Source organism: Heteronotia binoei, chromosome 2 (assembly GCF_032191835.1).
Source record: "Heteronotia binoei isolate CCM8104 ecotype False Entrance Well chromosome 2, APGP_CSIRO_Hbin_v1, whole genome shotgun sequence".
In the NCBI taxonomy this organism is placed as follows: Eukaryota; Metazoa; Chordata; class Lepidosauria; order Squamata; family Gekkonidae; genus Heteronotia; species Heteronotia binoei.
In genome coordinates, this window is record NC_083224.1 from 132,319,221 (window position 1) to 132,342,941 (window position 23,721).

Sequence of the window (23,721 nt, forward strand, 5' to 3'; positions counted from 1 at the left end):
AGTGGCTCATCCAGAGTTAACACACCCTTGACTTTCTCTTTAAAAAAGCAACAAAAGAGAGAAACGAAATCCCAGTCCCTCGAGTAAAATTGCTTGTAGCGATAAAGATCTGAACATGTACAGAAGGCGGGTTTTACACAAGGAGGTGAGGCTGCAAGAGCCAGCCAAGAGGCTCCCCCCTCCTTTGCGCGGATCCACCCACTTGAAAACAAAACTTTTTTCCCCTCAAGGGTCTGACATCAGTCAAGTAGGGAAGGGAGCCCGGGCGGGCAGGAGCAGCTTGCGAGAGGAGTGGGGCGCAGCCAGGCCTTGCAGGAGCCGAGCCGGGCGGGGGCGGGGGGCTTTCCTTGCCACCCCCGGGCCGGCGGGCCTCTTCCGCGCGGGGGGAGCGCCGTCCTTTCTGGAGCTGGGATGTGAGAAGAGCTGCCCGCCCAGTGCCATGTATTGGAAGAGCAACCAGATGTTTGTGTGCAAACTCGACGACAAGGACGTGCCGACGCTTCGCATCGCGACCGAGAAGGTGAGCGGCTCCTGCCTCCCCGGCGGCCAGACGCCCGCTCCTCTGAGCCAGGAGCCAGGCCGTTGACCTCCCTCTCGGGCTAAACCGGATTCCAATTCGCCGCGCCTAAAAGCTGCCCTCCACTTTACTCCGGAGTAGTTCCATTAGCTTTTTCGGCCCGAGCGGCTTGTTGATCGCAGCAGGGCTTCTTTTCCAGTCCTCTTCCTTTGGTTGTGCGAGCTGGAGACCGTCTCTCTCCCCACCCCCACCCCCACCCCCACCCCTCCCTCCCTCCCTCCCTCCCGCCTCCGTTGGCACCGCTTCACCTCCCGGCTCGGAACAAGCGACACCCCCACCGGCACGGAGTCACCCGCAGTGGGGGAAAGCGACCATTCTCACCGCCCTTCGGCGCGACTTCCCAGAAGCAACCCGTGTTAGCTCAGTAGGAACCCGTCTTCAGGGGAGGGAGAAGGGAGCGACTCGAATACATTTGAGTGTGGAGGACTCCGACGCGACTTCAGCCTCTTACTCTGGAGTTGTCCCTTTCACTTTAAGGCATGAGGATTATTTTGTTTTCCTGGGCTCGCTTCGAACTATTTAAGGCAATAGATCCTGGCATTTAAACGTGTCTCTTGGCGATCAACAAGCCAGGGGTCAGGATCCACAAAGCTAGCTCTGTTGGTCTCGATGGGACTACTCCGGGGTAAGTGTCTGTTAAACCCGCTTAAACAAGCACTCCAAGGCTCTGCTAGTCGTTCAGTTCGGGGCGATGAGTGTCGTTTTGTTCATTAGTGTGCTGGACACGGCAGTTCTCACTGCGCCAGCGATGGAACCCCATTTCACCCCGTGTCAGCTGTCAAACTCCTTGCTGCAGCGCGCTCAGCCCGAGGAGCTTCAGATGGAGCCAAGTGAGTTTAATTGAAAGAGAGCGAGCAGCCCAGTCCTTTGGGGCTCCGGTCCTTTCTGCAGCTGCTGCAGTCCTCCTGGCTGAAACGAGTGCTCGCCAACGGCGAAATCCTGTCCCCTTCGCCCCCCTCGAAGGAAGTGCCAGCGACTGCTGGGCAAGTAGCTTCGGAGCAGGCCTTGCGCAAAGAGGTGAAGGTTGCTGGCGAGCGGCTCGACCCCCCTCAGGAGGGTTCCGGCGAGGCTACCGCCCGGGGAGTAAGTGGCTGATGGATTGCAGCCTTAGCGGCGGCGACAGAATGACTCCCTGGGCTCTCTCATGCGGGGAGCACCGATCACGGAACCGATCTGAATCCCCACCGCGCCGAAATTTCCTTGTGGACTGAAGAGGAAACTTAATTCGCATTACGTGATCTTGAGTTCGCAGCTAGGCTGCAGTTGGCTCTAAGTTCACAGTGACTGGAGATTGGACCGGGCCGGGGCTAGTTCGGGGTCCCCTTTGTTCAACGTTAAAGTCATGCACGGTGCGGGAGGTGCACACAGAGCAGAGGCTTTGCCCGTTCCTCGGCGCTGGCCTTCGGGGCTGTGGGCCGGCCGCGTCAAGCGCTCTCGAAGGCGCCCTCCTCCCCTGGCCCGAAGGGGCGATTGCTTTTAATGACCCCCCAATTAAGTTCAGCTGGCTGGCTTGCATCCCTTCCCTCCTCCTTCCATTCTGCCCGCGTGTGCGTTTTCTCCCCCTCTGCCTTCCCTCGCAATAATCCTCGAGCAGCACCTCGGCCTGTTGACGCGGCTCGAGAGTTTAAGTGGCAATTTGCACCTCCGCGGCCCTGGGCGGGAAGTGGCTGGCGAGCCCTAATTGCGGCTAGTCGCTCGAGCGCCGCGCAAGCTGAGGCATTTTCATTCAAATTGCGCCCGGCACGAGCGCCAGGCGGGCTTCTGGGGCTGCCGCCGCAATTAGAGCTGGAGGGCCCCATTCAAAGCGCTCGGCCTCGGGCCGCCTTCGCCCTCTAATTGCCCTCGTTTAGCTCGAGGGCCAGGAGGGTCGCTAACTTCTCCCTCGCCGGCCGGCGGGGAGTCCCCGCCTCAGTCCTTGCCGGAGTTGGGCGCGCTCAGCGGTCCCTTGTCTGGTCTCTCTTCTTCACAGTTCCCGGGGCTCATGGCTGAGGAGTGCGGGCGAGCAGCGGGAGCTGCTGCAGGCGCCGGCGCCGCCGTGGCGACTGCAAGGAGGAGGAAAAGCGCGGGAGAGCCGGGGCTGGTGAGTGAGAGCCTCCGAGGGCATCGCGAAGGGAGCGCTGCAGCCGGGACTGCCAGGGGGCTGCTGAGGAGAGCGAGGGGACAGGCGCTGCGGCCGGGCGGCTCTTTTGCCTCAGGGCCCCTTGGCCACGCTAAAACGAAGCCGGGCAAGTGTGCAGGTCGCCTTGGCCGAGAAAGCCGCCGAGCGCCCTTTCTTCCACTGCCAGCCGCGCTCTTTCTCTCGCCAGCGGCGGCGTCCCCGGGCCGGGGCACGGGGGGGGGGGGGGGAGCCTGGCCTGGCTTGGCTTCGCAGACTGACCGGGCGGCGCGTGGCTGCTTGCCTCTCTTTCTCGCTGGCAGGTGAGCCCCGAAGCGGGGGGAGACGAGGATTCCTGCTCGTCGTCCGCTCCTCTCTCGCCGTCGTCCTCGCCCCGCTCGCTGACCTCGGGCTCGGGGGGCTGCGCGCCCAGCAAGTGTGTCTGCAGCAGCTGCGGCCTGGAGATCATCGACAAGTACCTGCTCAAGGTAACCACCCCGGAGGAGGAGGGGGCCTCCCTCAGCTGGGGCGCTGCGGGGGGAGGCAAGCACTGCAGAGGGAGCCGCCTGGCGCGAAACCATGCTCCGATTCCCCTGAAAGTCGCCCTCAGGCTGGACGTTCGGGGCAAAAAAATGAGGGGGGCCCTCTAATGCTTCGGGCGGGTCATAGTGGGGGGCACTCCCTGCGCCTGCCGCTCCAAGAGCCTTAACAAGGAAGATAGGAAGTCTTGCAGAGCGGCGCTTTTCTTAATCCACTGAAGCCCTAAATAGACGGTGACTTTCCTTAGGATTTCCCTGTTGCTATTATTATGTTAACAGATTTTCAAGAATATCCGTTTTTAGGATAGAGACTGGACAGGGCAGGGCCCTTTGAAAGGTTAACAAAAGCCAAGTAGCTAATACAAAACAAGAGAAAAATAAGCTGATTTAATAGTTCCTATCTTCAGATCCATCCTCTGAGGTGCAAATGAGTAGAACTCTGTTACACATTTATCTTCTTGAATTGATGTTTAGAACAGATTCTGCTAAACGATTGCATTTCATATGTGACTAGTAAAAAGTTAAAAGGCACTATAACTCTGGTTTTTTTACACTTCCTGCATAGCTAGTACTTTAATGAAACTGGCTGCTCAGAGTTCTCTTAATGAGAGAAAAGCTATACAAAAATCACTGCTAGCTGAAATTATAATTTCTGAATGTGCAGAAGAACAGTTTTATTGATTATGATGTTCACTCTGGACCAATTATCTCTAGGTTGTAAACATTCAGGTTTCCTCCCTGCTTGTTCAGGTTTGATATGAGACTTGATATCACTTCCCCACCTCAAACATTAAAGTGTAGAGGAAGCTGTTTCCTAGCATGACGGGACTATGTAAGGAGCAGTTATTGTCGAGATTTAATTTTGCAAGACTGCTGGGTACAAAATAGATTTCAGGGTGTAGAGAAGGCTGTTGAAACAGAGAACCAATGGATATTTTCCCACTGAAAATACCAAACCGTTATCAGACCTGACCTGTTCTTTGCAAGAAAGAGACTGGAAGTAGGAGGAAGGAGATAGTCCTTGTGTTAGAGCAAAAAACTAAATTGTTATTTTCCCCATCATATGCAGAAGTTTCTTGTTTATTTAGCAGGCCCTAATATTACTACTCCAGGAGAATATTGGGGGACATTGGGGAAAATTCTTTATTTTTGAACCCAGTGAGCTATTGTCTAGGGGAAGTTTATTCTCCACTTGCTGTCAAACAGTCTTAAGGAACAGTATATCAACTAGTGCTATGACATCTAAAGTTATCGGCTTGCTGGGTGTTCACGGGAGAAAGCTGTTCCTAACAAACCTTATTTGTGAAAGGATAAACTCTGAGATATCACTATTGATTCAGTAACGGTCTGCTCTGGAGAATAATTTAAGGTTTTTAATGTAGTTTCTGCCCTCATTTTTCAACTGTTGAAAAGCAGTGAAACTGCCATTGCCACTTATTCTCATTTTAATATCTCTATAAAATGTGGAGTGTGTAAAAAAAGGAAATACAGATGGAAGTGGTATCCTATGTTCTTGTTGAAGAGTATGCCAATATGTTTCTCTTTGCCAGAAATGCAGTGATTTCCTAGTACTTAGTACAGGCTGGATTTGGGACTTGGAAATGGTGAACATCTATTCTAATACACATTACTTTGGTGGGTTCTTAAGTAATCAAGTGTCCATTGACTAAAACTCCTGCTCATGAAATATTTGGGAAATACCTGAATTTCATAATTACAGTATGTGGGAACTGATTATTTGTCAACTAAAGTACAGTTTCTGCAATAAATACTTAAGGTTTTCATGCCTTTCAACTCTAATGCAAGGTTTTATTAAAGCAAGGTTTACATGAACAGCATGTAAATAAAAGGTAGTATAGATAGGATTCAATTTATATACTAGTAAAAGACAGTGTTGCTGGATTAATCTGTTTTTAACATCTTGCATCAAGACGGTGATAGTTTCCCACCCTAATGGATACATTTGCAGTTGTGTTAATATCTATTCCTTTTCTATCTGAAGTAGCTAATCTTACAGTGATGGGTTTTGAATCCAGATCAGTTAGCAAAGCAAATGTGAGAATTGTAGCTGGTTTTAACTCTTTGTGGAGCTGTAAATTTACAAGAAATTTTAAAGCAGGTTCCAGGCACTAAATTGTAGCTCTGTTTGTGGAGTTGTAAAATTGCAAGAAATTTTAAAGCAATGGTGAAAATTGGGGCTGAGGAATTGAAACATATGCAACTGATCTTTTTCCAACAATTGTATTTGTCATATTTATAGAATTTAAAAGTATAAATACCTTAAAAAGCAAAATGCCATGTATTTGAGAGATCTATACTATACACACACACACACACACACACTATCTTTATATATTTACCTTTTTGCCACTGGAGAAGTGACAAAAAGCTAAATATATTTAAAAAATTGAAAATAGAAAACTTTTGTAGCAAGGAAACTTTTCCTTTGAATTTAAGCACTCATATAGTCACAATAGAATTACTAGCACATTTGATATTGAATTAGTTTCATATCTTTGAGAACACTGTATTTCTCAATTCATGGGACATAAAAAGTTTCTACATAATATGTTGTGGATTGTTTTAAGCAATCTTAAACACATCAGATCTGCAATATACACAGGGATTAGCATTATCTAATGCTATCAATTGTTCTGCATAAAAATTTAAATTTTATGTATTGAGTGAATACCACCTGAGTTATGATTTAGAGCTTTGTTAAGGTGGTTTCAGTGGACAAGGCTGCAATTTAAAATAAACTAACCTTCACTTATTAAAAATGATGTGGGGCTAATGTGAGCTAGTACCATTTATTTTAACTGATCACCCTCACCCAGCATCTGATTTTGCTGGTATTGTCATTTGTTTCTCAAGGAAAGGAGTCTTGCTCTTTATCAAATAAGGAATTAAATTCTAACTTCATAGACATCTACTCTAAAAATAACCGACTTTAGATAATGGAATCTTGAAAAAAATTGACTGTTTTCAAATGGCTGACAACATTTGTCAAAGAGTTTATGATGAAAGAACACTGTGATCTGATATCTACAGTTTAGGTAAAGATGTGGGAAAATACCACCTCTCTTACACCATAGTAATACCATGTTCTGCTTAAAATTCTCAGTTTGTATAATTTTATTGTCCTATTTTGCCAGGGTATGTCTCAGTAATACCTAAGATGTATTTTTTCCATTAATTGGTTTATTATTTAAAGGAGCTACTTACTGAAATTACTGACTTTGCTTTGGAACATTGTTTTATTTATAAGAAATTGTAACTATTGTTGCTCTTTACGTTGAAGGCCTCATTCATTCTCGTCTTACCTTGGAATATTTCTAAAGTAGCTTTGGTTGCAGCTGGGAAAAATCTTTCTCTGCCTAAAACCCAGAGAGCTGTTGGCAGTCAGTTGGAAAATGGTCTAATTTAATATAAGGAAGTTTCATATGTTTGTATTGGCTCATCCCTAAAGACTAGCCTACAATTTTTGCTGTAGTTCTTTTATTGCAAATTTAAAACCTAAAAAGCAAACTCAGGGGCCTGATCAGGATTATGCTGACACTGAGAAAGTTGTGGTGTAATGGTTAGAGTGTCAGAGCAGGATTTGAATCCCTGCTCTGTTATGGAAACTTCCTGGGTGACCTCGGGCATTTGTGCACTCTTGATCTAATTTATATCATAGGGTTGTCATGAGGATAAAATGTGGGAGAGAACTATGTAAACCCCTTTTGGGCACCACGCGGGGGGGAAGAGGGGTATAAATGATTGAGAAAGAGGACTGGAAATGTCCCCCTCTGCATTAAGCCTTGTTTGAGAAGGAAGCACAGACACAAGACCCTCCCCCCCCCAAGGCTTTAAGTAGCCCCGCTGCATGTATTTGGTGAAACCAACTCTAAACCCTGTCAGATCCATGTGGTAGTTTATGTTTAAGGCTGTGTTGCAGCCTCTAGAGTTCCCATGAGGCTGAAGTTCTTTTGTTTGGCCCTAATACAATAAGGTAAACTGTGATGTATTTGTGAATGATCCACAATAAACTTCCCATAAACAAGAGGCTGCTGCAGTTGCATCTCTTCTGTGCTGAAGCACGTTCACAAAAATTCTCCTTAGTGCAGTACAATATGTCATGATGTCAATTTATATTGGATTAAGTATACCAAATTCATTGCATAATGTTTTGGCATGTTATCTCTTCTAATAGGGATCCTATTTGAATCTTTTGCTCATAAATTTATTCTAAAGTCCAGATCAGGTTGCATATACATACCGTTAACTAGTTTATGGCTTGGAGCATGTCTACACTAGTCTCATTTTCACATGCTACTGTCACTGAAAATAGCTGAAGGAACTGTATCTTGCAAATTGTTTAGAACTGCGTTAGTGACTTCTTTTGATGAAAATAAAGAGTGGGATTAACTTTCTCACGATTTGTTCAAACATCTTTCTTGACTGTTTATTCTATGCCTTGACCTTCATGATTGAAACACCTTTAAAATGCTTTAATCTGATTTTTGTGGGATTTTCCTGCCTAAGTACCATAGCCTCTTTCTCCTAAATAAAATAGGTTTCTGAACTTTCACATTTTTTCTTTGAACACAGTTTCCGACAGTTATATTACTCCATTTCAGGTTGCTCTGGAGAATTTATCAGATAATTTTGGATTTTCCTAAATCATGTTGTCCGTCCGGTTTGGACTTCTCATGTTAACATGAATTTCTTTATTTAAGGCCTCCTTCATATAAGTTACCAAAATTAATTATGCCAAGTGTAAATTTTCCTTATTTCTTTCATAGGTAAATGACCTGTGCTGGCATGTGCGTTGTCTCTCTTGCAGCGTTTGCAGAACCTCCCTAGGAAGACATACCAGCTGCTACATCAAAGACAAAGACATTTTCTGCAAACTTGATTACTTCAGGTATGCTATCAATTTCTAATGGGTGATATTAGAACTGAGCAATTTTCAGTGAAGACTGGTGAAACTTTCAGCGTGTTATGGATGCTGATGGTCTATCAGCACTGTATTGTGTTCATCTAAATGCTTGTCCAAGTATGTGCTACACAGAAACAAATGCTGTGCCGACAGATTTGTAGTAAGTGTTAAAATAGAAATTAGGTTGGTCTACAATTCAGAAGGGGTTTAACCCTTCTATATGCATTTGCAGAAATCAAAACTAACCCTTTCTACACACACTTTTTTCCAGGGGAAAGGACAGGAGTGGGGCTTTTTTTCTGGGGGAATGCAGCAGAGCAGTGTTCTGGAACCTCTTTGTGAAAATACAATTCTCAAATATCGATAAGTAAATAAGGAGCATCCAATGTGTTTCTCCTTCATTTCCCTCTTGAGAGTTCGGCACCTCTTTTTCCAGAAAAGCCCTGGATAGGAGAACAAGATGCCTCCCACCCCCAGAAGGCCAATAACCAGTTTCAGCTGGAAAAAATATGACACTCCCTGACTGCTATTGCCCATTAATGGATCTCGCAGTGGCCTTGTACTGTGTATTTAGATGCACACACCATTTGTCTTAGAACCTTTGATGATGGATCCTCTTTTACAGCTTAAAGACTTGAGGAAGATGGACTCAGGGCCATAGACTGGGGGGACATAATTCGAGGGGCCCAAATGAGCTCCAAGGCCCCTGAAGCTGATGTCATGCAGTTTCATGAAATACATAAAATATTTTAATGCAGTTCTGACTGCAGCCACTAGGGATGCAGGGAAGACAGAGCACTGCAAAGTTTACCACCAGGCTGAGGGAAACTGTTTGCTGATCAGGTCTTGCTAAACCCAGGAGTGTACAGACTGCAGCTCAGGAGCCACATATTGTATGTCTCTTGAAGCCCCCACTGCCCTGTCAGCCAGCTTGGAGAAGGCACTTCTCTCATTAAAACACCTCTCCAAGCCAGCCGACAGCTTGGAGAATGCACTTAAAGTTGCTCTCTTCCCACTTCCTCCTCCCCCCTCCCATCTATTTGCCTTCCTTTCCTTCTTTGTGGCTTTCAAAAATTGGACATTCATGTATTGTGGCACTCAAACAACTGCTGTTTATTCTCTGTGGTTCTTATGTTAAGCAAGTTTGGCCACCCCTGTGCTAAACCCATCAGCCAAGTGTGCTCTAGAGCAACGAAAGATCAGCCAGGGTAGGATGCAGCCTCCTAAAAAGGTCTATGGTTTCTTTTTTCCTTTAGTTCCACCCAGCTCCTGCACAGTCAGATCCTATCAAGAATCAGCAATGTTAGTATGTGTAGTAAAGAAAGAACTTTTTGTTTTTTCCTTCCCACATTTCCTTCTTCATTTTGCTCTCTTCCTTTTGTAATCTGCCATTCATCTATCCCCATTTCTAGTTTCTCTATTTCCATCCCCCTGCTTTATTTTCAGTCTTAATGCCTTTTTTCTCACCCATCCTGGTTGGCAATTTAGACTGTATTTAATAGTGGTAATAGTAGTACAGAAGCAAACCTCTGTTAATATTATGGAAAGAAGGGGGGGAGTTACTATTTTCCCATAATCAATTAAAGTAGTAAGAGGATGCTTCTCCCTCTTCCACCAATAATATGCATGGTAATTGTTAATCTGCCTCAGTGGTAACAAATGAGGAACAGATATTATTTATTTACTTTATATCCCACTTTTATCCCCAATGGGGATCCAAGGCAGCTTTAATAATTCTCTCCTTTGTTTTATCTTCACAACCACCCTGTGAGGTTGAGGGGGTATGACTGGCCCAGAATTTCTCAGCAAGCTTCCATTGCATGATTGGGGATTTGAATCTGGGTTTCACAGATCCGAATCTAATTACACAACCTTAGTTTCAATTGCAAAAAGAATGGGGATCCAAAGATATTCCAGTTCCTTTCATTTTTGACCCTGGAATTCACATGATCATTCTGCAGCTGGTGGCCCAAATCTGACTTTCCTAGTTTTATTTTCTGATGAGTTATGCCTGCCAAAAAGGGACAGACATGTGAATCCTTTTATAGATCCACGCTAATGGCCAGCCAAGTTATTTGTTTAGTTTGGATATCTGGTTTAGATCAGGGTTGTGTGGGGGAGGGCCTAGATGGAATTGTTGTCTGGGGGCCCATGGTGGCTCTTGGCAGCACCAGATGGACTTGAGCAGTCATTTAATGATGCCTTTCCTGAAACCTGTTTCTCTTTCATTCACTTAAGTGGCAAGAGGATTGTGTTCCTCATAGATTAAAGCAGAAAAGGCATAAGATTCTGGCTGATCTGTGTAATTGCTAGGCAAGAGGGCCTAGGTGGCAGTTGTGGGAACCTGGAACATGGCTGCTGCCTGGCATTTGCATAGACCCTTAATGAATATTGCATGAAAAAAGACTGAACAGAGATATGTTAGAATCATAGAATCACAGAGTTGGGAGGGCTATACAAGCCATCTAGTCCAACCCCCTGCTCAATGCAGGGTCAGCCTAGAGCATCAGCATTTGTCTAGCCACTGCTTAAAGATTACCAGTGAGGAGGAGCTCACCACCTACCTAGGTAGCTGATGTTGTCTAACTCTCCTTTGAAACTGTGAAATAATATCACTTGCAGCTTAAAGTGTCCTGAGGTGGAGGAAATGGGTTTGGAGGATGCATCCCCTAAGTAGCCAATGTCATTTATGCTGTAGGCTGAAGCAAAGCAAGGTCTGTTGGAAGTATACTAGTGTCTGCATTTCTTGCTCATGTTCACTGGTGGTATGATGGTAGTATGAACCTGTGGCCCCTGATTGCTATAGATGTTTTACAGTTTGGGATTGGAATTATAGTTGCATTTTTATGCATACATTATAATGTATGTCTTCTCCCCATTACCTGCCCAGCATGTCCACATATAGAACATTCCCTGTGCTATTAGGCTTGTAACCATCTTGTAAGTGACAGGGTAAGCAAGCAGTAGATTTAAGTTCTTAGCTGCTTGTTAGACTTTAGCTATTTTGGAAAATGTGTGAAGTTCTGCTTTCACAGAAAATGTGAATTTCAGCATTTTTACCTTGTAAATTAAATAATGGAAAAATTCAGTGCCATCTGGCAGCTATTGTCAGACTACATTCTCAGTACAGTTGGGTATGCCTTTTATATTTGCTTTTGCACACATTTTTTTCTCATTAGGCAGCCCCTCCTTCCCCCTTCCCCGATTATGAAGACTGCATAATAGTAGCGCTTGTCCAATTGTCCTGATACATGTAGTATTTTATTAATATCACATGTTAGTGTATACACCTAATTCTAACCTTGGGATATGCAGCCTTCTCTGACTGCTGAAAAAAATCACAGCATCTACACATGAAGATATGTATCAGCAAACAAAATGGGAAGAGGAGGCCTCAAATCATCTGGCAGCTTGTCAGGTGTGGGAGGCACTAATGAGCATAAACTGTGTCCGTTGCCATTTCACATGCTGTTGTCTCCAGCGGCTTGCCTTGATTGGTTGGATGGATTGGTGAACAAAATGGTCTGGCTTGCTGATGTCTGGCATATGTGCATAGTAGTTGCCTATCCCTGTTCTTTGTTATTTCAGGTGGGATATGATTGAAAGGACATTGTTGAGCCTTCTGTAATTGTATTCTGCTGGAACAGTTTCCTTATTGACCAGTTTCCATTTTTAATGTTAAATCTAAATTTTTAATGTTATAAATGCTTACTGACTTTTGTAAGTTGAGAATGTTTCTTAATAAAATTGAAAAGTTAAAAAAAGTTTTTAAGTTTTTAAAAAATCTTACTATCTTATTTGTTTTCTCTTACCTGTGAGGCTGTAGTACTGTGCGTCAGAAGTAAAGTCCCCTTTTTCTGTATTTTTCCTGTCATTGTTGGCAGTGTAACAGTATAAAAGAAGTGCTTTACTGCTATTTCAGAGGCAAGTGCAAAAGTATCTTTGTCAAGCAATTGTAACTGATGTGCAAAGCATGCCTATGGCCCACCACCCTAAAAGCATAACCAAGTTGCCATTCCCCAAAACTTAAAGCTGGAAACCATCTATGAGCTGGTTAATAATAAGTGAGACATACAGCTGTGTTGCTCAGTAAGTGATGGCTACAAAATTCTGTGCAGGATGCTCACTTGGATTAATTTTTATACTGCTATGAATTGGTTGTTTTACTTTCCACTGTACCAAGTATTACTGTTTTTAGGTCCTTTGCCCCTAATTTTGGTGTTGACAAATGCACTAGTACCAAAACAAGTGTCTAGCTTGAAAAGAATATTAAAGAGTTTCTTCCTGGACTTAGACAACACCACTGTTCATATTTAAGTGACTTCTTCAGTTATTTAGGATTCTAATCTAATAGACATGACTACGTAAACATGTTTCCTAAGCAGAATGGTGGCATAAAATTAAGTTTCAGCCATCCAGCTATCAATACTATCCCATTTAATTACAGTTACGTCAAAGCCTTACATAACTTCCATTATGTTTCCTGCAAGAAGTTACGAGAGGCATAAGGAATCACATATCAAAAGTATAAAGTTACTGCAAGGCAAGCAGTTCCATCACATTTGTTTAGTAAAGAAAGCAGTTATCTCATGTTCAGTAAGAACAAGAGTGTTTACTATGCATTTTTATATCTCAGGTAACTTTATAATGAGACCATCAATGGCTTCTGTGATTGTTTTACTTTTTTGTTGTAGACGGTATGGAACACGTTGTTCTCGCTGTGGCAGGCACATCCATTCTACTGACTGGGTCCGAAGGGCTAAAGGAAATGTGTATCACTTGGCATGCTTTGCCTGTTTCTCCTGCAAAAGGCAGCTTTCCACAGGGGAAGAGTTTGCTTTGGTTGAAGAAAAAGTCCTCTGTCGTGTACATTATGATTGCATGTTGGATAATCTGAAAAGAGAAGTAGAAAATGGTAATTCTGTTTTTGTTCTGTTTGCCTTCTTGAGTAGATCAAAGAAACTAGGTGTTTCTCCTTTTAAACTTATCCTTTAATTGATGTGAGAACATAAATTATAGGTTAAAATGGTAATTTTAATGCAATCGCATCTGAACTGCCCAAAGGCTGCCTGTAGCACTGAAGGATGCATTGAGGAGAACTGCCCCCCCCTTCATGGTAAAGTTCTCCTTTGGCCCCTTCAAACCTGTTCTGTATGCAAGTGCACAGCATTAGGAGACTGCTTAGTAAATTGTTGCCTGGACAGCCCAATCCAGACATAAGTGGCAGCCAGCGGTGGCGTAGCTGCCCCGCCGCTAGTAGACTTCCCAAGGACTTCGGCACGCTGGAGTGTGGGGAGGGGAGAGGCGTAGCTTGATGTGAGGGAGATGGTCGCCATGGCAACGCTGCTGGCATAGGCACGCAAGGGAGGCGGAGGCAGCTGGAGGGGAGGGCCAGCCCACCACCTCCATTGGCCAGTCCTGGCACATGTGCCGTGGCTCATGACAGTCAAGGATGGGGAGAGGCGGCCCCAGAGAGGCTGATAGCCATCCCCAACCCGCCCCCAAACAGAGAACAGAACCAATGATGGGCAGACCATCAAAGGCAAAGGAGGGACTCCCACCAACACAGGGAGTGAGGCTAGGCATGCGCGCACGAGAAGCCTAGCTTGGTGGCGAGGCGGGGGTGGGGTGGGGCGAGACAGACCTGCACAGGACCATGGAGAAGCTGTCAATCCCCTCACACCCTCTCGCTGTCAGAAACTCTGCCAATGGCAGGCAGACAAGCAGGAAGTGCCAAGTTCAGGAATTTGCTGTCATAGACAGTGGCTGGAATGTATGTTTGGGAGTGAGCAGCCCAGCAGCAGACACCCCCCCACACACAAAGAGACCCCCTGTGCTGCCCTGACGCCCCCTGCCATGTGCACGGAACACCTCCCCCGGGGACCGCAGAACTCAAGAGTGCGAGTGCATCAGCCACAGAATTCTGAGTCCACTTCATTAGCCCCCCTTAGTTCCCTGTGCACAACAGCCCTGTGGGGTCGGGTAGGCTGTCAGCCCGGGCAGGCTGAGGGGCGGCACTTCCCTCCCCTGTCCAGCCAAGCGGGGGGCAGCATGGTGGCTCATAGACCATTCCACCCCCTCCCAAAACCCATCTGCCCACCCTCTCAGGCATTCCCTCAGAGAGGCCACTGACGGGGGGGGGGGAGGTTGCCCAGGCAACATGCAGCAGATGCCAACAGAGGGCACAGCTCAGACTTTATTTTTCCAGAACAGAGTGCAACAGTCTCCCTGGTGCATGCTGGGCAGTCTTGCCATGGGTGGGCCTCCATTCAGAATGGTGGGCAGAAACAGCTGAGGGAGTGGAGGAGGTGGATCGACACACACAGAAGTTTTTATGGTGGAGTCCCACCTGCAAAATGGAGAATAGAGATCAAGAGCACTTGCAGGGGTGGCAGCTGGAAGAGCAGGCTGCTTTCAGCCGGGCACTCTTAAAGGGACAGTCTCTGACCCACCTTCTCGCAACAGGGCAGCTGCCACACACACACGTGCCTTCCAGGGGTTGGGAACGCAGCAGAGGGCAGACCAAGCGAAGAGAGCAGGCGGCAGCACAGGGGAGCAGAGTCAGCAAATGCCGCCTGTTGGAGCCCACTGCCTGGTTCAAGTGCCAGAGATGCTCACGCACCAAGTGGTCGAGAGCAAGGGGAGGGCGAGGCTGGGGGGGGGACAGTGGAACTTACCCAGCCATAGGAGGCAGTCCTTGCATGCAGAACCTCCGGGAGCGCAACCTGTGGAGACCTGGAAACAAGAGCAGTTAGCCTCAGGGGAGAGACCTCTCTCTCCCCCTCACAAGTCAAAAATACTGTCTTTGCAACTGCGCAGTGCAAAACCCGTCACCAACATGCCTACCTGTCCCTCACTCAGTCTGTATGGCCGGGAGCTCGCCAGCAAAACTTCCTGCCATGCGCTCCTCTCCCTAACAACTGAGTTGTGCGAAGCCAGAGCAGAAGTATTTCTAGGAGTGGTGAGACTGCGATTGGGTACTGGGGAGGGGGCTCGTCATCCCGAGGTGCAAGGGGATTGGCGAGGCAATCATGCTGCTCCCTAAGGGGTTTGTGAGCTTCCACAGTGGTGGAGCTGACCTTTGTTTTTGGTTTCAACGAGTGCCTATGGGACAGGCCACTATTTTTGCTGGCGTAATGTTGAGTCTCTCGGGGGAGGGGGGCATGTCATGCGTGAAACTGCTCAGGAAACCGCCTAAGCCTGGCCACACTCCCAATTCACCCCTCCTCCGCCTGAACGCCACGCTCTGCCTCACTTCCGTCCACACTTGGGCGCAGCCCTCAGGCACCGCTGCCCTTGGGCAGAGCAGCGCTCGGGTGGCCCCTCGCCTACGTAACTCCCCTCCACTGTGGCAGCGTCGGTTGTGCATTGGTGCAAACCCTTCCTGCACCCATGTAGCGGCTCGTCTGCTCCCAAAAGACTTTCCTCCCCCCCCGCTGTGGATTGTGCTGATATTTTCCTACTTAGCAGTAGGATTCCAAGGGATAGGCATGTTGGCCTTCATCAAGGTGACCTAGCTATACTGGTAACTTATTTATCGAGCAGATTGGAATTAATAACTTCAATCATCCCCTTTTTCTTTCCTTTCCTTTCCTTTTCAAAATGGTATATGTGCCAGAGGTAAAATATACTATTCACATTAATGGTGTGTTTGTCACCATTATTCCTTGCCAAAGAAAACTGATTTGCAAACCTGTGTGCACTGTATTTCTGTTTTAAACTCATGGAATCTTTTTCATTGATGCTAAAAATGCTTATATTGTTCTGAAATGTTTGTTAAAAAAAGGAAAAATTCTGACTAAATCCTTATGGTTGTAATCTTGGCCATTAGTGACAGATTCCAAATGTATATGATTAGTTTCAAAACAATGTTGCCATTTCTATACTTAACTATATCCTGAATAGGGGAAGTATTTGAGTGTAATGTGTGCAATTGACTGATGTTGGTGCTAGCAGTCCTTGAACTTGGTGGTCTTTTTTTTAATTTCAGGAAATGGTATTAGTGTAGAAGGTGCTTTGTTAACAGAACAAGATGTTAATCATCCAAAACCAGCAAAAAGAGCTCGGACCAGTTTCACAGCAGATCAGCTGCAGGTAGAGGCCATGGCATAGTACAGTGCTATAAATGAAGATGGTTGTGTGGTGGGGGAGGAGGGAAGAAATAAGAGCATAAATATTTTATACTTTATATTACTTTAGAATTCTGTTTAAATGAGCTGGATATGAAGAAAGCATTCTCTGCCCTCTGGACTATTTCTCTTGGTATCAAGACACAGCATGTTTCTGGATTACTTTTGTGAATTCTAGCCATTTCATATGAAATAGTAATCTTCAAGCTTTTTACATTTCATTTCCCTGAAGGCAGCTAGTAATCCTGTAAAGTGAAAACGTAAATGCTGATCTGTTTTGACTACTTGCTGAAATTCATTAAATCAGACATTTACATCACTGAACGTAATTACAATAGGAGACTAAATAGTTTCAGGCCTATGTAATATGAAGAGAGAGACTAGAAAATGTATAGAAAATAACTTTACAGGAAACATAAGGTTTCACAGTCTTAAATTTCCTCATTGACACTACAATAAGAGAAAGGAAATTCTGGTTCTTCAGTGTGAATATATAGTGTCCTTTTCCTATTGGCACAATGATGATCTGGTCCAGGGGTGGCCAAACTATGGCTCAAGAGCCACATGTGGCTCTTTCACACATATGTGGCTCTCGAAGTCCCCACTACTCTGTTGGCTAGCTTAGAGAAGATATTTCTCTCTTTAAATCATTTCACCAAGCCATCCAGCAGCTTGGACAATGTATTTGAAGTTAAAGTTCTTTTCTTTCCACCCGTCCCTCCCTCCCTCCCTCCTTTCCTGCTCTCAAACAACCTGCATTTATTGTATGTGGCTCTTACATTAAGCAGTTTGGCCATCCTTGGTCTGGTCCGATAGTTTTAGGCATTCCACTCAGAAGGACTCTTAACTTTTCTAATACCATCCTTTTGTTGCAAAAAGGATGGCTCACTGCTGCACACTGTGTACACTGCTCTGCACATATTATGCTGCACACTCTTCACATTGCTCTGTTCTTGGGTTCCTTCAGACAACTGTTCTATTACTACTGTACTTTGCTGCAGTTTAAATGTCTTGTATTTTAAAAAATTCTGGCCCAACATTCCTTCAGACTTAACCACTTGATCTATGCTGTGTAGGCTCAATTTTCTTTTAAAAGTGTGCAAACATTTTTTCTCCTGTAAACAATCAGTTAGCTGTCATGTTTTTAGGCCTTGAGAAAATGGAACCATTTTGCTGATAGAATAAAGGGTTTTTTATGCATTAACTGAATAAAGACTTAGAAGATTGCTACTTGAAACATCAAGCATATGATGCAATATGCAAAATATGTAATCTTAGAGTAAATTTGAAACCTTATTTACTTTGGTTTTATAAACTCAGAATTAGCCTTGGTCCCCCCCTCCCCCCATTTGAAAAACAAGGGTACATATGTATATTACCTATATAAACACTTCGGTGAATCAGGAATTGATTATGATTTGCATACATGGGCTTGCTGATATAGAACATGTGGCAAAAAGCAGAACTTTATAGTCTTTAACATGATAAAGTATCATCTGGGGATACTTTAATCTGGGGATACAGATTAAAGTATCCCCATACTTTATCTGGGGATACAGAAATAATTGTATTTTCCCATGTCTTGTTTCAATTAAATAATAATTTATGACGGAAAGTATCAGTTGAGAGGCCCTTGCTTGCCATTAGAAGGCATACATATGTTCACACAATTGAATGGACATTTCTAGTCTAAAATGTTAGATTCATTGAGGACAGGATCTCTAAATGTTTGATTCATTTTAGAGGTTGTTTGTATTCTCTGGGTTTTTTAAATAATTGAGCAACTCCAATCACAGTGATAATTTCATCTTTTGATTTTGCAAAGTGGTATCTATTTGTTTAGGAGTCACAGAATTGCTGCAACTAGAAAAACATGTTTCAATTGCAGCTAACCCCTCTTTTGGACACCTGTTTCCAAAAGGAATAATATTTTTAAAAAAGATTTTAGGAAAGGGATTCCAGGCTCTAATTCTTAGTCTACAATAAGTTTGGATTTTAAAAAGGTAAAGGTTGTCCCCTGTGCAAGCACCAGTTGTTTCAGACTCTGGGGAGACATTGCATCGCAACTTTTTCACAGCAGACTTATTTTTACAGGGTGGTTTGCCATTGCTTTCCCCAGTCATCTACATTTTATACGAGCATTCAGATGTCTGATCTGAAGGCAATTAAATTGCATTTCCAAGTCTAACAGCTGAAATCATGAGAAGCTAAATAGTGTTAGATTAAAAATGACAACTGAGTGAATGCCAGTTTTTTGAACTAGTATTAAGCTTGTTAAAAATCAAAGTTAAAATTAATGTAAATTTATATTTAAAATTAATTCTGCTTTATTGCTAAATGGTCACAAGGCTTTTCTTCATTAGATGTGAAGTAATGTCCCCGTTTGTAATGATGATCTGAAAAGATTCCCTGTAACTTGCTTGTGTGAGTGATTGGTGAGATTTGCACAACACATCCTAGGTAACTGCAGGGAATCCTTTTCAGAAGTAAGTCCTACTTTATTCTATGAGGCTTACTCCTAGAAATGTGTTTTTAAAGTTGTAGACTAATTCATAGTGAAAGAAGTGGGGTCAGGGGAACACACAATTATTATTAAAGTATTTTTCCAATAGTATTTGTTACTATTTAGCATGTCTATCAACATTTATGTATTGTATGAATATGCCCTCGCATGGTGGAAACTGGTATAAGCACTTAATTTTTCAAAATGGCTTTCTCTTACAAATATTGCAAAGGCATTGAACTGTCTTTGAGCGTTGAGTGGCAGGGTAAAGACTAGTTCTTGCATATGATGGTGCATTCAAACAATATATTAATAATGTAAACAGATATAACCAAGCTGCCCCACAAAGAGTTCATCACATTAAATCAGCTCTGAGATGAGTGAGCCAAACCATGCTTCTGTTTCTATTAGTAGTGATCTATCCAACATTCTAGCTATTTAGATTGTTGGGTGGTAGGCATGTAACCTACCTTGCTGTGATTAGAAACCTTTTATGAGGATAATATGCTCATGACAACTGCTATTGGAATTTGCAGTACATCTGATTTTTTTTTAAATACTACTTATGTTTTTTAGGTAATGCAAGCACAATTTGCTCAGGACAACAATCCAGATGCACAAACACTCCAAAAACTGGCGGAAAGAACAGGCTTGAGTAGGCGTGTGATACAGGTAACTGTACTGCAGTTACGTCACCAGTATCATAAGCAAAGCTCCTCAGTTACATGAAGCTCCAAAGAACAGTTTGAATATTAATCCACGTACTTTAGCTAGAAAAGGATTTTATGTAATATTGGACAATGGTCTTAAAACGTAGACCTTTTCCCTTCAATAAAATATTTTTACATCACTAAAGGAACATTATCTGGGGTGTTCTTGTATGTGCCAGCAGCACTGTGAGTCATAATTTATCCTTAGTGGACTGTGAAAGCCTTCATAGAATTTCCCAGATACGTAGCACTAATTTCAGTGAGTACAGTTGACTTGGGCTATCTGATATCAGTCAAAGCACACAAGCAAAATAAGTTACACTGGAACTAAAGGGGCACAGACTTGTATCAAAGCTAACTCTGCTTAAACATTATGTTGCTTGACATGTAATTTAATGTCAGATAATGAATTAAGTTGAAATATTTTGCCTTTTCTTTTCAGGTGTGGTTTCAAAACTGCAGAGCACGCCACAAGAAACATGTGAGCCCCAATCATTCATCCAGTACACCTGTTACAACAGTCCAGCCTTCTAGGCTTTCTCCACCAATGCTAGAAGAAATGGCATATTCAGCATATGTACCACAGGATGGGACAATGTTAACTGCCCTACATAGTTATATGGATGGTAGGTACAATGGCTTGCTATAACATTTAAAAAGTGAAATGCATTCCTTTGCTCAGTGATGCAACTCAAACTATGTCCATTCTAGAGTCAATCCTTGTTTTCTCTGTGTGTAACTCTGTAGCCCTTTCAGTTGCAGAGAGATTTCAGCAATATCTGCTAATGACTTGAAACAAACAAACAAACAAACACTCACAATAATTAAACAAGTGTTTGAAAAATTCATTTTTAACACTTTTTTGTAGGATATGTGACAGATATCTATCAACTGTAGGTGTTTTCATGCAACCCGGTAATTAAGGAATGAAAATCTGTGCAAGGGGTGATATCATGTGGAAAGAACCATACCAGTACCTGAAGCCCCGTTGAGATGGCAGTCTCACAAGGTTCTTTCCATGTGGTCCTGTCAGAGTGGTATAGGAAATGGGCACAGGGTCCCAGAATGCTAGAACCTATTATTCCCATAATAAATAATTTGCCCTAAGAGTATTTTGAAACAAATGCTCCCACTCCATTTTGTAGTTTAACTTTCACTATAATACAGAATTTTCATTGTAATGTAGATTATACTAATATTTTCTGCTTGAGCTCTCTTGCCTGTCTCTGCCTGGATATAAACAAGAGCAGCACAAAGGTTCTTGTGAGAAAATGGGACTGACCAGTCAACTCACAAGTTCTTATGTTATAGTGGGTCCCCAAATACAATGCATAGATCCTTAAAACCATCCATCATCTTGTGAAAGGTTTTATTTTGGTGAGGGGGGAGTGTATATTGGGAAGTGTCCCTTAAAATATCATTTGTTAAACTGCTAATGTAGCTGTTTATGTCCAGGAACAAGCATTCCTGATGACAAATATTACATTATTTTTCTACTTCAGGTATCTTCTTATGCCTCATTTAAAGCATGAATTACAATACTTGTACATATTCTGCATCTTCTTACATCTTAAAATGCCATTAGTTTTCAGTCAATTAAAATATATAACCATTAGGGGGAAAGCCATCAAAAGTTAACAATTATACAATTACATCTATTCCTAAATATTCAATACTAAAATATTCAAAAGCATTCTTTTCCTGAGCCCACAGCAAAGGCTGTGCGTGCTCTTAATGGTTCCACAAAACAATAGCAAGTTTCCTCACACAGAAAATCAATTATAATTCATATAGAACTCATCCCAAGTTCATCCAAATCAGTCCACAATCATTTATAAATAGGGAACATGAGGGGAAAAGTCCATAAAGTCCAATATCAATCACTGAAAGCCTGTCTACACTATCCAGTGTGCTGAGTTTCAGTGTCCTTGTCAAGGCTGTTGGCTTTTACATGGAAAACATTAATATCAATTTTTCCTTCTTTGCCTTAAGCTTGACGAAACAAGCGGCATATTTCATCATCTGCTCCTGTGGCCTCTTGTTCATGGGCATTTCCACATGTGCCATCTGTATACAGATACTGGAACATCAACCATGGGTTTGCAGCCAGATTAGGGAAGCCCCTGTTGTTGAGCATTATCTTGGAGCTGCAGAGGAGATGAATTTCTGTGTGGTATATACATACAATAACAGACAACACAACTGGGAGAATGTTTCACAAATTTATTGCAGGAGGAAACAGTTCATTTTCAAACTGAAGACTTTTTCTCTATGTAATCTTAACCAGTGCTTGGATTTCTCTGTTGCTATAAAATAATATAAATTACAACACTGTTTGTGGGTTCCTTTAAATGCCGCAGCTCACACCTGTTAGAAATTAGAACATGTGCCCTTAAATAAGACTAGGACAAACTTGTTCCCTAATAACCTTTCCAGTTTGTGTATTGACAGGAATTATGGGGTAAGCATGATTGTCTTAGTAAAATTGATAACTTTTTAAATGGTTGAATGTTATTTCAGTATAATATGTATTTCATTCACAGTTCCATGTAAAAGCCGACAGTCTTGACAAAGACACAAAAATGCAGCTCACTGAATAGCGTAGACAGTCTTTCTGTGATATTGGACTTAATGAACTTTTTCCCTCATGATCCTTATTTATAAATGATTGTGGACTGATATGGATGAACTTTGGATGAGTTCTATATGAATTATAATTGCTTTTTTGTGTGAGGAAACTTGCTATTGTGGAACCTTTAAGAGTGCGCCTGCATATGCACCTAGTGGCCAAGCCTTTGTCACAGGCTCAGGAAATGAATGCTTTTGAATGTTTTAATATTGAATATTTAGGAATAAATGTCATTGTATGTTAGCTATTGATGGCTTTCCCCCTGACAATTACATATTTTGGTTAGCTATATTCACATAAGAATTTCCTTGTTTGTGGAACAGTTTCAGTCTATAACCCAAAATAAGTTTCTAAAATTTCATATTACTTTGAATCTTTATATAAAAAATGCAATAATTAGATTATTGAAAATAATTGTTTCTATTACATTAAGTTTTAAAAAGCTCATTGCACAGATAAAGGATACTTATTTTAGATTAAAATGGATCCCATTGCTCTGGCTTCTGTAGCTTTCATCCTAATCAGGTTTATTAAAAGGGCTTTGTCTGGTGATGCACATGTTTGCTTATTCATATATTCCATTGACTACATGAAGGAGATCTTTAATGCTTTTATTAAAATTATGATGATGCATTTCTAATTTAGATGAGGCATGCAGAATTCCGTACAAATCAGTCATTGCAGGTTAACTGTACATGTAATTGTTGAAGTCAAAGAGATATTTTCATATGTTGGTGAAAATGGGTGCAGCCTCCTGTACTCTAGCCTTAACTTTTATTCACAAGCATTATTTTTCTACTTCTAATCAAGCTGACCAGCAAATCTTTCTGTTTTTGTAGCTCACTCACCTTCTGCTCTTGGACTCCAGCCTTTGCTACCCCATTCAATGACACAACTACCAATAAGCCACAGCTAATTCATTTATTTCAGGGACATGGGACTAAGGAGGTACTGTTGTGTTCTCATTGAAAATCAGTTAATCTTTAAAAAATAGCATCCAAAGTATTTGAAGACAATTTTGTTTTCCAGGTATGTAAGTATAGTTGGCCTGCAAGACACTTTTATGGCTTCTCCATAAATATGTTTACAAGACTAATTAAAAAGAAACACATTTTTTTGTATTGTCTGGAAGTAGTCCATTATAGTTATGTGTTTGTTAATTTATTTATCATCAAAAGAGCACTTTGCCTAAAAGACAGGACTGACAAGTGTACAAAACGTTTACATTTCTTTGTGAAATTGTAGTTCATCATTAGCTTGTATCTGTAAGTTATTGCTATTAAAGTATTCTGTATTTGAGTTAATGCGGCCTATACTTTGAAGCTTATGTCTGTGAGCTGGCAAAAACTACAGTTGCCGGTGTTTTTCAAATGACCTAAATAAAACCTTCTGTTGTAGCATGCCAAGCAAACATGCTATTGTGTTAATAGTATGGTCGTAAGTATTTATGAAGGTTAGTATTCTTGTAATAGTAAAGTCTGTAAGGAAAGACATAGTGTGTTCTCTAGCACATAAATGTTTAGTGATTTGTGAGGCAATTCTGAATTGGTGGTTATGACATCTGACATAAATTATTTGTGAACTATAAATGGTCTTGAAACATCAAGTGTTTTAC

At 42.8% G+C, this 23,721-nt stretch overlaps 1 protein-coding gene across 3 annotated transcripts; it reads left to right on the top strand.

Moving 5' to 3' along the window:
* Nucleotides 1-335: 335 nt before the first annotated feature.
* LHX8 (LIM homeobox 8) lies at nt 336-23,405 on the top strand. Of its 3 annotated transcripts, none has more exons than XM_060232029.1 (9): nt 336-520; nt 2,547-2,657; nt 2,996-3,160; nt 7,999-8,120; nt 12,830-13,050; nt 16,126-16,229; nt 19,344-19,439; nt 19,920-20,103; nt 22,946-23,405. In XM_060232029.1, the coding sequence occupies exons 1-9, from the start codon at nt 440-442 to the stop codon at nt 23,020-23,022; spliced, it is 1,161 nt and encodes a 386-aa protein (XP_060088012.1). In that variant the 5' UTR covers nt 336-439; the 3' UTR covers nt 23,023-23,405. The 3 variants fall into 3 exon arrangements, with proteins under 3 accessions (XP_060088012.1, XP_060088014.1, XP_060088013.1); XM_060232030.1 differs by lacking the exon at nt 336-520 and adding an exon at nt 983-1,202; XM_060232031.1 differs by lacking the exon at nt 19,344-19,439.
* The last annotated feature ends 316 nt before the right edge of the window (nt 23,406-23,721 follow it).